This window comes from Leuciscus leuciscus, assembly GCF_965113295.1.
Source record: "Leuciscus leuciscus genome assembly, chromosome: 9".
Lineage (NCBI taxonomy): Eukaryota > Metazoa > Chordata > Actinopteri > Cypriniformes > Leuciscidae > Leuciscus > Leuciscus leuciscus.
In genome coordinates this window covers 5,627,443-5,639,499 of record NC_138733.1, presented here as the reverse complement: position 1 = coordinate 5,639,499, position 12,057 = coordinate 5,627,443, and the positions used below count along the sequence as shown (strand labels likewise).

Sequence of the window (12,057 nt, the reverse complement as noted above, 5' to 3'; positions counted from 1 at the left end):
GAGCAAGAGAGAGAGAGTGAGTATGCATAAAATATGCAAAGGTCTGTTACCTTAAGTTGGTTATAGTATGATTAATTCAGGCAGGAGATATTAGGAATTGTTTTAAAGGAATGATTTGACCAGTTTCCCAAAACCCACCTGCGATGAGCACTGAATGACTTTGCTTTATTCTCTCGAACACTCTCTATCTGCTATGAATGAGAATCACATTAATCCAATCAGTGGAAGATTAATGTGCTTTCCGCCTCCTAAATCAAAACCGGATCCCTGTATTTCCTGAAACGATGCATGAATTGTCTTGTGAAATAACATGCTGCTTCAACAATTCTTTAGTCAAAACCTTACTATACAAATAGTTAGCGTGTTTAAGTCACTCATCACTAGTACTAGTCCTTCTGGAGATGTGATCAAACCTCTAACCACAAGTATAAAAGTTGAGTGTGTGCATCTTAGCAACTCAATTGCAATGTGCTTAAAGTGTATATGTCAGGTTAATTTTTTTTTTTAGATAAACACAAAATAGTTAGGGGAAATACACGTTTGACAAGTTGATGTATTGTTTTCTATGTTTTTCGATACCTAAAGGCAGAATATAAGATGAAAAAGTTCGTTATTTTCAGTACTCGCTTAAAACTGCTCCTCCCCCCAAACGAATCGCTTGACGTCATAAGAGGGAGACGCCTCCCCAGTTCAGAGTTGAGGAGAAGTTTTTTGAGCTGTGTTGATAATTGTACGAGTGATAGAGCGAGAGAATTAGTGATTAAGACATTTATTTAGTTATTTAAGTTAGTTAGTTAGTTAGTTATTTAAGTTAGTTAGTTATTTAAGTTAGTTAGTTATTTAAGTTAGTTAGTTAGGTATACGCAGGCGTATTTTCACGATGGTGAATTACTGCGTTTGTGCTGGGTGCAAAAACACCGTTAAAACCGGTCACAGAGTCCACTTTTTCCCAAAAAGCAGGTCTGTGTTCCGTGCCTGGGTCAAGTTTGTTCGGACCAAACGCGCTGATTTCAGTGCTGCTTCCGTATCCAAGACTTCGGTCATTTGTAGCGCCCATTTCACTGAGAAGGACTACGCTGTTGGAGATCTCATGGGTTATAAAATGGGATTTAAAACCCGAATGAGACTGGTAGCTGATGCGGTGCCTACGGTGTATGCTACTGTAACGTTAGTAGAAGAGGTCGACGAGGGACAGCGAGCTGGTCAACAACGAGCCGGACGGTCGAATGCCCTGATGAAGCGGAAAGTGCTCACTGTAAGTCTAATAAGATAATTGCGTGGTTTATGTGAAAACACGATTTGATGTCAAAAATACGTATGGCCTTACTCTTATAAATGGGTCATTCCTGGTATGCGGTGACTTTCCTGTCCCAATGATTTATTTACTCATATTTTCTCTAAAATTAGTCACATATTTATAATAAATGGCTTAAATTGTAGATTTAAATATTCTTTACCATTTAAACAGAGATAATAGACATTAAAAATACTATTTTGTATTTTACACAATTTTAATTGATGTATGCATTCAATTTTATCATGTCCTCAGTGCACAGTAATCAACTTCTGCAAGAAATATAAACCATGAAATGACAAAAACCTCAAAATATTTTTTTATTATGTTATTGACTAGGCTAAACTGCCTCTAATCATACATATAAATCATTTGAAAATATAGGTATTTTTCTTTAAATTTTCTTCAATTACTGCGTCCCTGAAGTCATCTTCTACCCTGTTAGTATACTTTTCTGCCTTCCAAATCCTACTGCAATTTCATTGAGACCATTCTCAAGAAGTGACATCATTTCTTTTTCCCGCTGGAATTCAACTGTACAAACTGAGATAAGCTTCAACTTTCACTCCTAACTTTTTTTTATAGTTTTTGAAATGTCATCCTGCTTGTCCCACCCTTAAAGTTCCACCCTGTTAGGCTATGTTATTGAGAATGTTTGTCCTATAAAAAAAAATGTAAAAACAAATCTGACATAGTTATAAAAGTTCTGTTCATCTGTAGAAGGTTAGCTAGCTAAATGTTGATCACTCCAAGAGATATGACTAACTTAGCTCAGAATTTTCCACCCTGTTAGGTCTATAAACCTAACAGGGTGGAATGTGAAACTAACAGGGTGGAAATTCTAATGGAATTTTGTATACGTTTCTTAATCTAGTTAATTCAAATGAATTATAGTATCTTTATTTTTAATCAAATATAAATACATACAAATTTAATTTATTATGTCTGTCTTCTCTAATTTGTAAATATTTCTCTAGCCATCTGAAGAGAGAATTGTTTTGCCACCATGATTGATTGTGATAAGGAACCACATAGCTATTTTTTGTGTCCCTCCCCCAAAGGAAATTTGATTTTTTTTTTTTTTATTGTTTTGAAACAGTATTATATAGGTGCAGTTCCACACATTACTGATGGCAAACCATGCAGGACAATGACAAAAAGCTCATCCACTGAACCTTTTAACACTGGTGTTCCACCCTGTTATATTCCGTTCCACCCTGTTATATTCCGTTCCACCCTGTTATATTCCGTTCCACCCTGTTATATTCCGTTCCACCCTGTTATATTCCGTTCCACCCTGTTATATTCCGTTCCACCCTGTTATATTCCGTTCCACCCTGTTATGCTCCTTTCCACCCTGTTAGACAAGTCATTTTAAATAAATTATTTGACAGCAACGTTAAATGTTTGGTATACTTTTGTCTTATTTTGTGAGGTGAGGAGCACGAACAGCATAGGCTATATATGTTTTTGAGCCAATTTTTTTATTATTATTTATACTATTTGCAAAAATGGCCACAAAAAGTACCTGTTTTTAATAATCAAGACATATACTATTCATCAAAAATTGTTTTGCTTGTTTCAAGAAAAAAAAAAAATCTAAGATGGCATAAGGGACATATACTACCCAAGAAAAGTTCATTATTGTTTAACATTTACATTATTAACATGTTGTGATAACTATGTATATGTATGTCACTAACAGGGTGGAATATTTTCATGGACAGTGTCTGAACAATCTACCCATAATAATTATTTTTTGAGTCCCTGAGCTTGACCAATATGTATTCCTTATAGTTAAACATGTCACTATTTTGGTAGAATGCTAAAAACATGAAAATCATGTACTTTTTTTCCCAACACTTATGAAGCCAAAATGTCACCGCATACCAGGAATGACCCAAATACTCATTTGATTGTAGCAATTGCCTAGCTAACGTTAGCGTTGTGATCATAGTCAGCAACCTTGTCATTATGTTGTAATTTTTGTGTTTCGCATTATTCTCTTCCTGTTTTAAAAATGCAGTAAAATATCATTAGTCCGTTTGTTCAAGGATGTATGTTGACTGCTTTATTTCCTTCAGCTTTTGGAAGATGCAGCGGGACCGTCACGGATGGATGCACCCACAGTCAGCCATACAGTGGATGTTGACCCAGAACCAGAGGTAGACCCAGATGCCTATTACCCACCAGCATCTGTCCATCACAGTGGCTCACAGTGCAACATTAGACCTTTGCGACGTTCAGCAGGTAGGATATAATTGGTCTTATATCTGAGGTTGACTTGTCACTGTGGCGCTATTTAACGCAGATTTAGTTTCTAGTTGGCGAACCCACTCTAGAGTGTGTAACCCAGGCTGTCATATTGGTTTGGTTGTGTCTTTTTATAATGCAAGGCCTTCATTTAATCACAGCTGTTCAGGTAAGGCCGAAGATGGTCAGTGTGGGGACACAGACAGTAACACCAAAAGTCAAGACCACTTCAACCCCTCTGCCCAGTCCTGTTCAAAGTGACGATGAGACCAGCTCTCTCATAGACAGTGACCATGATATGTCATGGATGCCAGAGGAGGAGGAGGAGATGATGAGTGACTCATCACTGCCACAGGAGTCTAACCCAGAACTCAAGTAAGGCAATTAGACTACTTTGGTTTTAGATTTTGACTGTCAAGAAATTCTGTTGTGGTTCGAAGGTTCTGTGAATGTGTGCTTTAAGTATAGTTGTTGAGCATTTTTGCCTTTATTGTGATAGGACAGTTAGAGAATAACAGGAATGAGTTTGTTTTTCAGCATGGCTGATAAGTTTATTGTCTGTGAAAGCCAGTTGATGTCCCTATTCACAATTTGCCCTGCATGTTGTGGGGAAAGCAAGGGTAGCATGAACCAGAAGGAGGGAACTTTTATCAAAATAAAACAAGTAAGATGATGTTTGTAAATTCCACTGTTTATACAATTTAAATAAACCGTATAGTTTTTAGTGAAATTGAGTTATACATTTCAAGGTGTAATTGTGACTCCTAACAAAGTTGTACTTTTTTTTTTTTTTGCATTCTATACATCTAGGTCTGTGCAACATGTGGCTATGAGCGTTATTGGCAGAATCAGCCCATGTTGCATAGAAATATGCCTGTTTGCAACCTTCTTCTCAGTGGGGCCATACATTTTTCGGGTTGTATGGCCACACAAACGCTGAGGATGCTGGCACTGTTTGGTCTTCAGTGCATCAGTGCGAGGACTTTCTTCCGCCACCAGCACCTCTACACAATCCCAGTCGTTATGCAGGCCTGGCAGAATGAACAGACAGGGGTCATTAGGGAACTAAAGGAGATGGGCGGCGGACTGGCAATCTCTGGTGACTGCAGGTAAATGCACTGTTGGCATCATCTAAGATGGAAAATGTTTACATTGCAACTCATTAATTCAATTTTTAACATTCTTAGGTCAGATTCCCCTGGGCATTGTGCAAAGTATGGCACTTACTCCTTGATAGAGGAGAGAACAAACAAGATCATAGATCTTCAGCTTGTCCAGGTGAGTATTATGCTATCTAAAAAAAAAATTCAGTTCCACTACCAGATTTCAAGTGTTACACTGTCTGTGACATGTTACAGAGCTCTGAGGTCCCAAACAGCACCTGGTGTGAGCTTGAGGGTCTGAAGCGCAGCATGTTTTTTTTAAAGAACCAGAACCTACATGTGTCGACCCTCACCACAGACAGACATCGGCAGGTAAAGTTGTATATTTATAGTAATACAATGTCTGTAGTATTTTCACATTTAGACAGACTCCTGACAGACTGACACAACCACAAATAGTTATTCGAGCCTTGGTAGAGGTGCACTTTTTGAGTGAGTCATTAGTTTTTATTTCTGTATTTGAGGGGTTGTGTCTTTCTACACAGATTGCCAAATGGGTGCGAGAGGAGCTGTGTTCTGAAGGAACAAAACATTTCTTTGATGTCTGGCATGTTGGAAAAAGTATGTATCCTGTTGTTGGTAGCCTTTTATAAAGTTAAGTCTTGTAAATACATTTCCATCAATACTTTGTTTTGGTTCTGAAACAGGTCTAGGGAAGGCTTTGGATGCTGCCGCTAAAGAAAGGCACTGTGAGGACCTGAAGCTGTGGAAGCCAGCCATTGTCAACCACCTGTACTGGACTGCTGCTTCAACTCCTGATGGTGATCCAGATGTGATGCAGGCCAAATGGCAAAGCCTGGTGAACCATGTTCAGGATATTCATGAACATGACACCCCTGCATTTCCCTGCTGTTCACACCCACCTCTGGAGGGGGAACAGCGAAACAAGCAGTGGCTAGAACCAGGTACACCATCAGAATGTTAAAGAATGCAATAATGCTCTGATATTCAAGGTCGTGGTTTATGCTTGGTATATTTTGCTACAGGTGTACTCCAGCTATAACATATTTGTATGGTTTTGGTAAATGTGAAGAAAGAAATTATACTGATATTCCTCATCTGTGTGTACAGTCAAAGAACATGTAGTAATATCAGTAAAACATGTCCATGCAGGCTCAACAGTAGCAACGAAATTGGAGAGTGTGACTACTAGGGCAGCACTACTGAAGGATATACGGCAGCTATCCCCACAGTACCAGACATACTCGTTGGAGGCATTTCACTCCCTCATCCTCCACTTTGCACCCAAACACACTGGGTTTTCATATCTTGGAATGTACAGTAGGTCAGTGCTATGCAATGGAATAACCTGTGTCGTTATTTCATCATTCTAGACATGTCAGTCTCATACTCTGTTTTTTTTTTTTTGCTTTTCTTCAGGCTTTTTTTGGCAGCTCTACATTACAACTACAATAGTAGTCGAGAGGTTGCGCGGACGGCTGACGGTGAGGAGTGCTATGCTGTGAGCTACCCAAGGTTCCGTAAAGGTGGCTGGGTTGTGCGCCCCATCAAGCAGCAGCCTTCATATGGTTAGCAGTTTCAATCAGTTCTGTCATATTGTGAGATGTACTTGTTTTAGAGCATGAGTCATTGGTAATGTTACTGAATATACATGTTTTTCTATAACCCAGGTTATGCATCAGCACTCATGGAATCTCTCCAAGACAGGTACTCTAGATCACCAAAGGCTCTACAAGAGTGCAGTGCTGCCTTGGGTTCTGATGCACCTGCTCCCCTCTCCAAATCTGGCCACATAATTTCAAAGGAGGAGGCAGTTAGTCTTCACCTAGCTCAACAATCACGCTTTAGCAAAAGCCATTAGATTTTATAATTCATTTACTAATTATTATCTTGATTGTATAAATGTTTGTTTTTATTGTTACACAATCTTGCTTACTGCATTCTTCTGGGTAATCTCCCTATTTCCACCATCTCTAATACAGTACTGTGATTTTGCAGAGTTGACCAATTTTAAAAATCTTGCTGTTTGAATAACATGTGTTTATAGTTATGATCCATGACAACGTCAAGAGTGGGTATGTATTGTGGATTCTTTTTTATACTTTCTAACTTTTTTTGGTGTGCTGTTCTTAACCCTTGTTTCTGTGTAACTCAACTGAGTTTGTCTGTGTGTGCACTAATCCTGTCTGCATGCTGCATGTTTTGGTTTTGTCTACTTTTGTTTGCATGTAATTGTTGGTGCCTAATTGTGGGTAACTGTGGGTAGTGCCTTATCACCTTTCTGTGTTTCACATATTATTTTATCTGCTTTCTGTTTATGCACTGTGGTGTGTCTGTGGTGCACTGTGGTGTGTGTAAAGTTTGTCTCTGGGTACTAATCCTGTCTGCATGCTGCATGTTTTGGTTTTGTCTACTTTTGTTTGCACGTAATTGTTGGTGCCTAATTGTGGGTAACTGTGGGTAGTGCCTTATCACCTTTCTGTGTTTCACACATTATTTTATCTGCTTTCTGTTTATGCACTGTGGTGTGTCTGTGGTGCACTGTGGTGTGTGTAAAGTTTGTCTCTGGGTACTAATCCTGTTTGCATGCTGCATGTTTTGGTTTTGTCTACTTTTGTTTATTTCATAACCTTCTGTCAATAAACACATTTTCTGTAAATAGAATTGTCTTCTGTGTAGTGTTTTTTTTTTTTTTAATCCTGACTGCCAGTATGGTTTATTTTATGCTTGTCAAAGGTAGGACGAGTAGTAGGCTAAGTAAGCCTTGCTATACAGTACGAGTCATACTATATGACAGCTTGTGATAAGAATTAATTTTTATTAATATTCACCCAAAGGAGGCCAATCAAAACCTTTGTATGTTCCACCTTCTTGAAACTGTCTTCTGATGTCTGAAACAACACAAGAAGGCAAGGGCCTCCGGATGTGCCTCCCCAGAATGCCATAGGCCCAACGTACCACCTGTCTATATGCTGTGTAGCGGTATTGCCTAAGGATAGGGGGATGTAACAGTTTAATTGGATATGGATAACTGAATTGTTTTATTATAATGCACTTGCAGAACCACTTATTATTGTGGTTCACTAGACAAATTTTCTGATGAAAATGAAACTGTTCATAAAAAAATTTAAATGTGTTAACGTACTCATGACTGCTAGCCTCTAGAGGTCCATGTTCCTGCCTGAAGTTCAAGTAGGCAATCTTGAGAACAAAGGGGTTCAGACAGCATGCCTCAAAACTAGGGTGTTGTGTGAGGCATGTTATATGATCTGGCAGAGGGGTAAGCTGTTCAACCAGGGCCCAGAATGCACCCACCTCTCTGCAGCACATGCTCTCTACAGCTGAGGCCATGGGCTGGCATTGCCCACATAGACACCTATGAATCAAAACGATAAAAAAATTTTGCTCAATTTTTTATTGATATTTAATAATAATGAGATTAAGTAATTGTGTAAGCAGAATGTTTTGTTTTATTGAGAGTGTACACAAATATAAGTAAACACTTTGCAGTTTGAATGATGTCCTGAACAAAATGACGGAGAATGTTTTTATGTTTCCACTGTTCGATCGCGTCCGCGCCTATCTCTTTCTCTCTCTCACTCGCGCACACACACACACACACACCGAACCAACCAACATATTCCAGCATTGCAATCTTGACATCGCAGCCTGTTCATTATAGCCACGGCGCTTCAGAGCTGAGGCGGAGCTACAGATTTGGCGTCCCTAAATAACCCGCGTGACTAACAGTAGTTCCGCATTAATTAATTTGCACGCGAGTTTTATTTATTTTTATGCCGTGTATTCTCAGTGTATATTCATGCACCGTACTGTTTCGGTTCAATGCTTTTACATGTACCGTTCCACCTCTAAGTTATGCCTATACTTACCAAGACACCTGACCAACTCTCCACTGGTTCTCTTCACACCAGATGTTTATGGTTCTTCGATAGGAAGTAGTTAAATTTCTGTTTGTCTCTTCATTCGTCTCACGCCTGGGAGGCTCAAAATTGTATGGCTGTGGGCCATCGTAGGTTTGAGGGGGATTTTGGATCTCCTCAGACTCAAAACTCTCCATACTTGAATAGAACTTTTTTGGCACGTCTCCCTCTTATGACGTCACAGCTCAGCGGCGTTTTAAAAATATGATCTTGACAGAAATGGCTATAAAGCTTACTGTAGTGCAATTACAGTAATAATTTTAATGATAATTACATTTTCACTCAGACATCTAAACATTATTTAATATATCTAAAAAAAAATTTTAACCTGACATACACACTTTAAAAACATTCAAATAACTTGGTAACCATAGAAACCAGCCAAAGTACCATAACAACAGCATAGCAACACTAGAAACAATCGCAAAACACCCTAGAAACTGCACTCCAATGGTTTAAGTCTCAGGTATGACCTTCAGGGTGTCATGGAGGGGTGAGGCTTCGAAGTCTCAACATCTAGCTACTGGAGTGCCTCAGGGCTCAGTGCTTGGACCGCTTCTCTTCTCCATCTACATGTCATCACTAGGATCTGTCCTTCAGAAACATGGTTTTTCATATCACTTCTATGCTGATGAAACACAACTCTACCTCTCAGTCCAACCAGACGATCTGACGGTAGCTGCTCGCATCTCAGCCTGCCTGACAGACATTTCTTGCTGAATGAAGGACCACCACCTTCAACTCAACCTTGCGAAGACAGAAATTATTCTAGTCTCAGCCAACCCAACACTTCATCACAACTTCTCCATTCAGCTAGGTTCATCAACCATAACTCCATCAAGGACATCCAGGAACCTTGGAGTTGTGATTGATGATTAGTTGAACTTCACAGACCGCATTGCTAGAAATGCCCGTTCATGCAGATTTGCCTTATACAACATTAGGAGGATCAGGCCCTTCTTATCGGAGCTACACAACTCCTTTTCCAAGCACTTGTTCTATCCAGACTGGACTATTGTAATGCTCTCTAGGCAGGCCTTTCAGCATCACTGTCAAACCTATACAACTGAGCCAGAATACAGCAGTGAGGGAGAGCCGAAGAGACGCACGTCACACCTCTCCTCATAAACTTGCACTGGTTGCCAATTGCTGCTCGCATCAAATTCAAGGCACTGATGTTCGCCTACAGAAAAACCGCTGGCTCTGCACCCCTATACCTAAACTCATTACTCCAGACATATGTGCCATCCAGAAGCTTGCGTTCTGCAACTGAACGGTACCTTGTGGTGTCATCCCAAAAAGGCACAGTCACTTTCCCAGATATTTCCCTGCTGGTGGAATGATCTGCCTAACTCAACCCGAGCTGCTGTGTCTTTAGCCACTTTCAAGAAACTGCTGAAGACGCATCTTTTTAGGCAACACTTGACTCATTTATACTAACACTTACTATACTGTATCTATTTAAAAAAAAACTTGCTACATGTACTGTGTTGGACTAACTAAGACTAGTCACAGCACTTGCATATTGTTGCCCTATTGTTGGTTTGATTGCTTTTGTTCTCCTCATTTGTAAATCAGTTTGGATAAAAGTATTTAAATGCTAAATGATTAAATGTAAATGTGCATGGTATTGTGCTTAAAAACAATAATAGACACAACAAAGCAACAGCATAGACACCACCCAAAACACCCTAGCAACTGCATAGCAAAATGCTTCAAAAACATTCAGAACACTTTAGCAACCATTTGGAAACACCACAGAAACCACCCAAAATACCCTTTAAACTGCAGAGAAAAGTGCTTAAAACATTCAGAGCAGAACACCTTAGCAACCACTTTGAAACAACATAGAAACCATCCAAACACTCTAGCAACTACATAGCAACATGCTATAAAACACTTAAAATATCTTAGCAACAACATAGCAACCCCCTAGAAACCACCCAAAACACCCTATTACCTGCAAAGCAAAATGCTTAAAACATTCAGATCAGAACACCTTAGCAACCATTTGGAAACACCATAGAAACCACCCAAACACCCTAGCAACATGCTTAACACTCTAGCAACCACAAAGTAATGCCCTGGCGACCACTCACAACACCACAGCATGAATGTGCTTTTGCAACGTTTGCATGGACAAACACAATTCACAATTTCTTCATAAAATGGGTATTTTATTTAAAATCACAACACCTTTGCTTTAAACAGGACACATTAAAGTTGCACAAAATTCAGGTTCATGTTCTGACTGTTCTCTCTCAAGGCCAACAGTAAATGTCAAGCCTCATTATGCTGAAGCTGTGGGCACTTCATAAACCTATCTAGAGAGAATCTGACTAGAATTTAAAGATCTTAAAGCTCAAGAGGCCATTATTGCCAAACCAAATATTAAAAACCTCAGCCAGACAAAGCAGGAGTGTCTAGAAAGAAACAGCATCTGCTTTAGCTGCTTATCTCATGTCTCAGTTTAATGCTGCATCACTAAAAGTCATGTGAAGTTTGACTTTATGATCTCAAGTATAGTGACCACAAACTTGAACAGACAACCAATTAAACTAGAAACAATTAATGTTTGATGTAAAAACTGTGTAATTATACTGCTACTTGTTGAAAAAAATGATACACATCTTCATCGGTACACATCTTCATCATTGATAGACACACACACTATTGGCCTGTAGCAGATATTAGGTCAGTATTTTTCATGATGTTTGAGCTGATATGTTTGCACTCACTGCAATAAAGCTCTTGCGGTGTCTGAAGGTCTTAAATTACAGAGCCCTTAAATCAGCAGAGATTTGCTTTATAGAACGGAGAGAAACTCCCTCTCTCCTCTTTCTGTGGGGTTTTTCATCAGGTTCATCATAACACAGCCAATGGCGGCAGAGATCCAGAGATATTTGGTTGTGCATGAGGAAGCATATCCATCTGAATGCAAAGAAAATTTAACTCAAACTGACTGTAATTTCACATTCCTGGTGTCAAATCTCAGCGCTGCCCTATTTTTCTCTCCTCGAGAAATATTCCATGCCATATCATACCCGACATAGAGATATTACTGCAATAACGACATGATTCCCTGGCATCAGAGTTTGCTTTCAAAAGGGTTTTGTGTTGCGTGTCATTTCTGTGAACTTATTCAATAAAACACATCCAGCGAGGCGTTCTAGACTCCCTCACAAGCTCACAGATGAACAATGGATTTCTAGAGCAGCATATCTGTGGAAAATGAGATGGTCCAGATGGCACAGTCACATATATATATATATATATATCATATATATATACACACAAACTGATGAGCCAAAACATTATGACCACCTGTCGAATATAATGCTGCTCCGTGTGCTGCCAAAACAGTGCCGACCCGTCGAGGTATAAATTCTACAAGAGCCCTGAAGGAGTCCTGTGGTCTACGGAACCAAGACTTTAGCAGCAGATC

General features: G+C 39.4%; 1 protein-coding gene and 1 long non-coding RNA gene across 2 annotated transcripts; one reads left to right on the top strand and one right to left on the bottom strand.

Moving 5' to 3' along the window:
• The first annotated feature begins 3,202 nt into the window (after positions 1–3,202).
• LOC309505626 (uncharacterized protein) lies at positions 3,203–7,196 on the top strand. Its single transcript, XM_082179037.1, has 10 exons — positions 3,203–3,544; positions 3,709–4,211; positions 4,358–4,656; positions 4,735–4,825; positions 4,906–5,022; positions 5,196–5,271; positions 5,358–5,615; positions 5,824–5,995; positions 6,091–6,239; positions 6,342–7,196. The coding sequence occupies exons 2-10, from the start codon at positions 4,068–4,070 to the stop codon at positions 6,530–6,532; spliced, it is 1,497 nt and encodes a 498-aa protein (XP_082035163.1). The 5' UTR covers positions 3,203–3,544; positions 3,709–4,067; the 3' UTR covers positions 6,533–7,196.
• A 35-nt stretch (positions 7,197–7,231) lies between these two features.
• Positions 7,232–8,953, bottom strand: LOC309505627. Its single transcript, XR_014208524.1, has 3 exons — positions 8,562–8,953; positions 7,817–8,047; positions 7,232–7,660 (listed from the first exon to the last, which is right to left on the bottom strand). It is a non-coding gene; the product is annotated as an uncharacterized lncRNA (long non-coding RNA).
• Between the last annotated feature and the right edge of the window lie 3,104 nt (positions 8,954–12,057).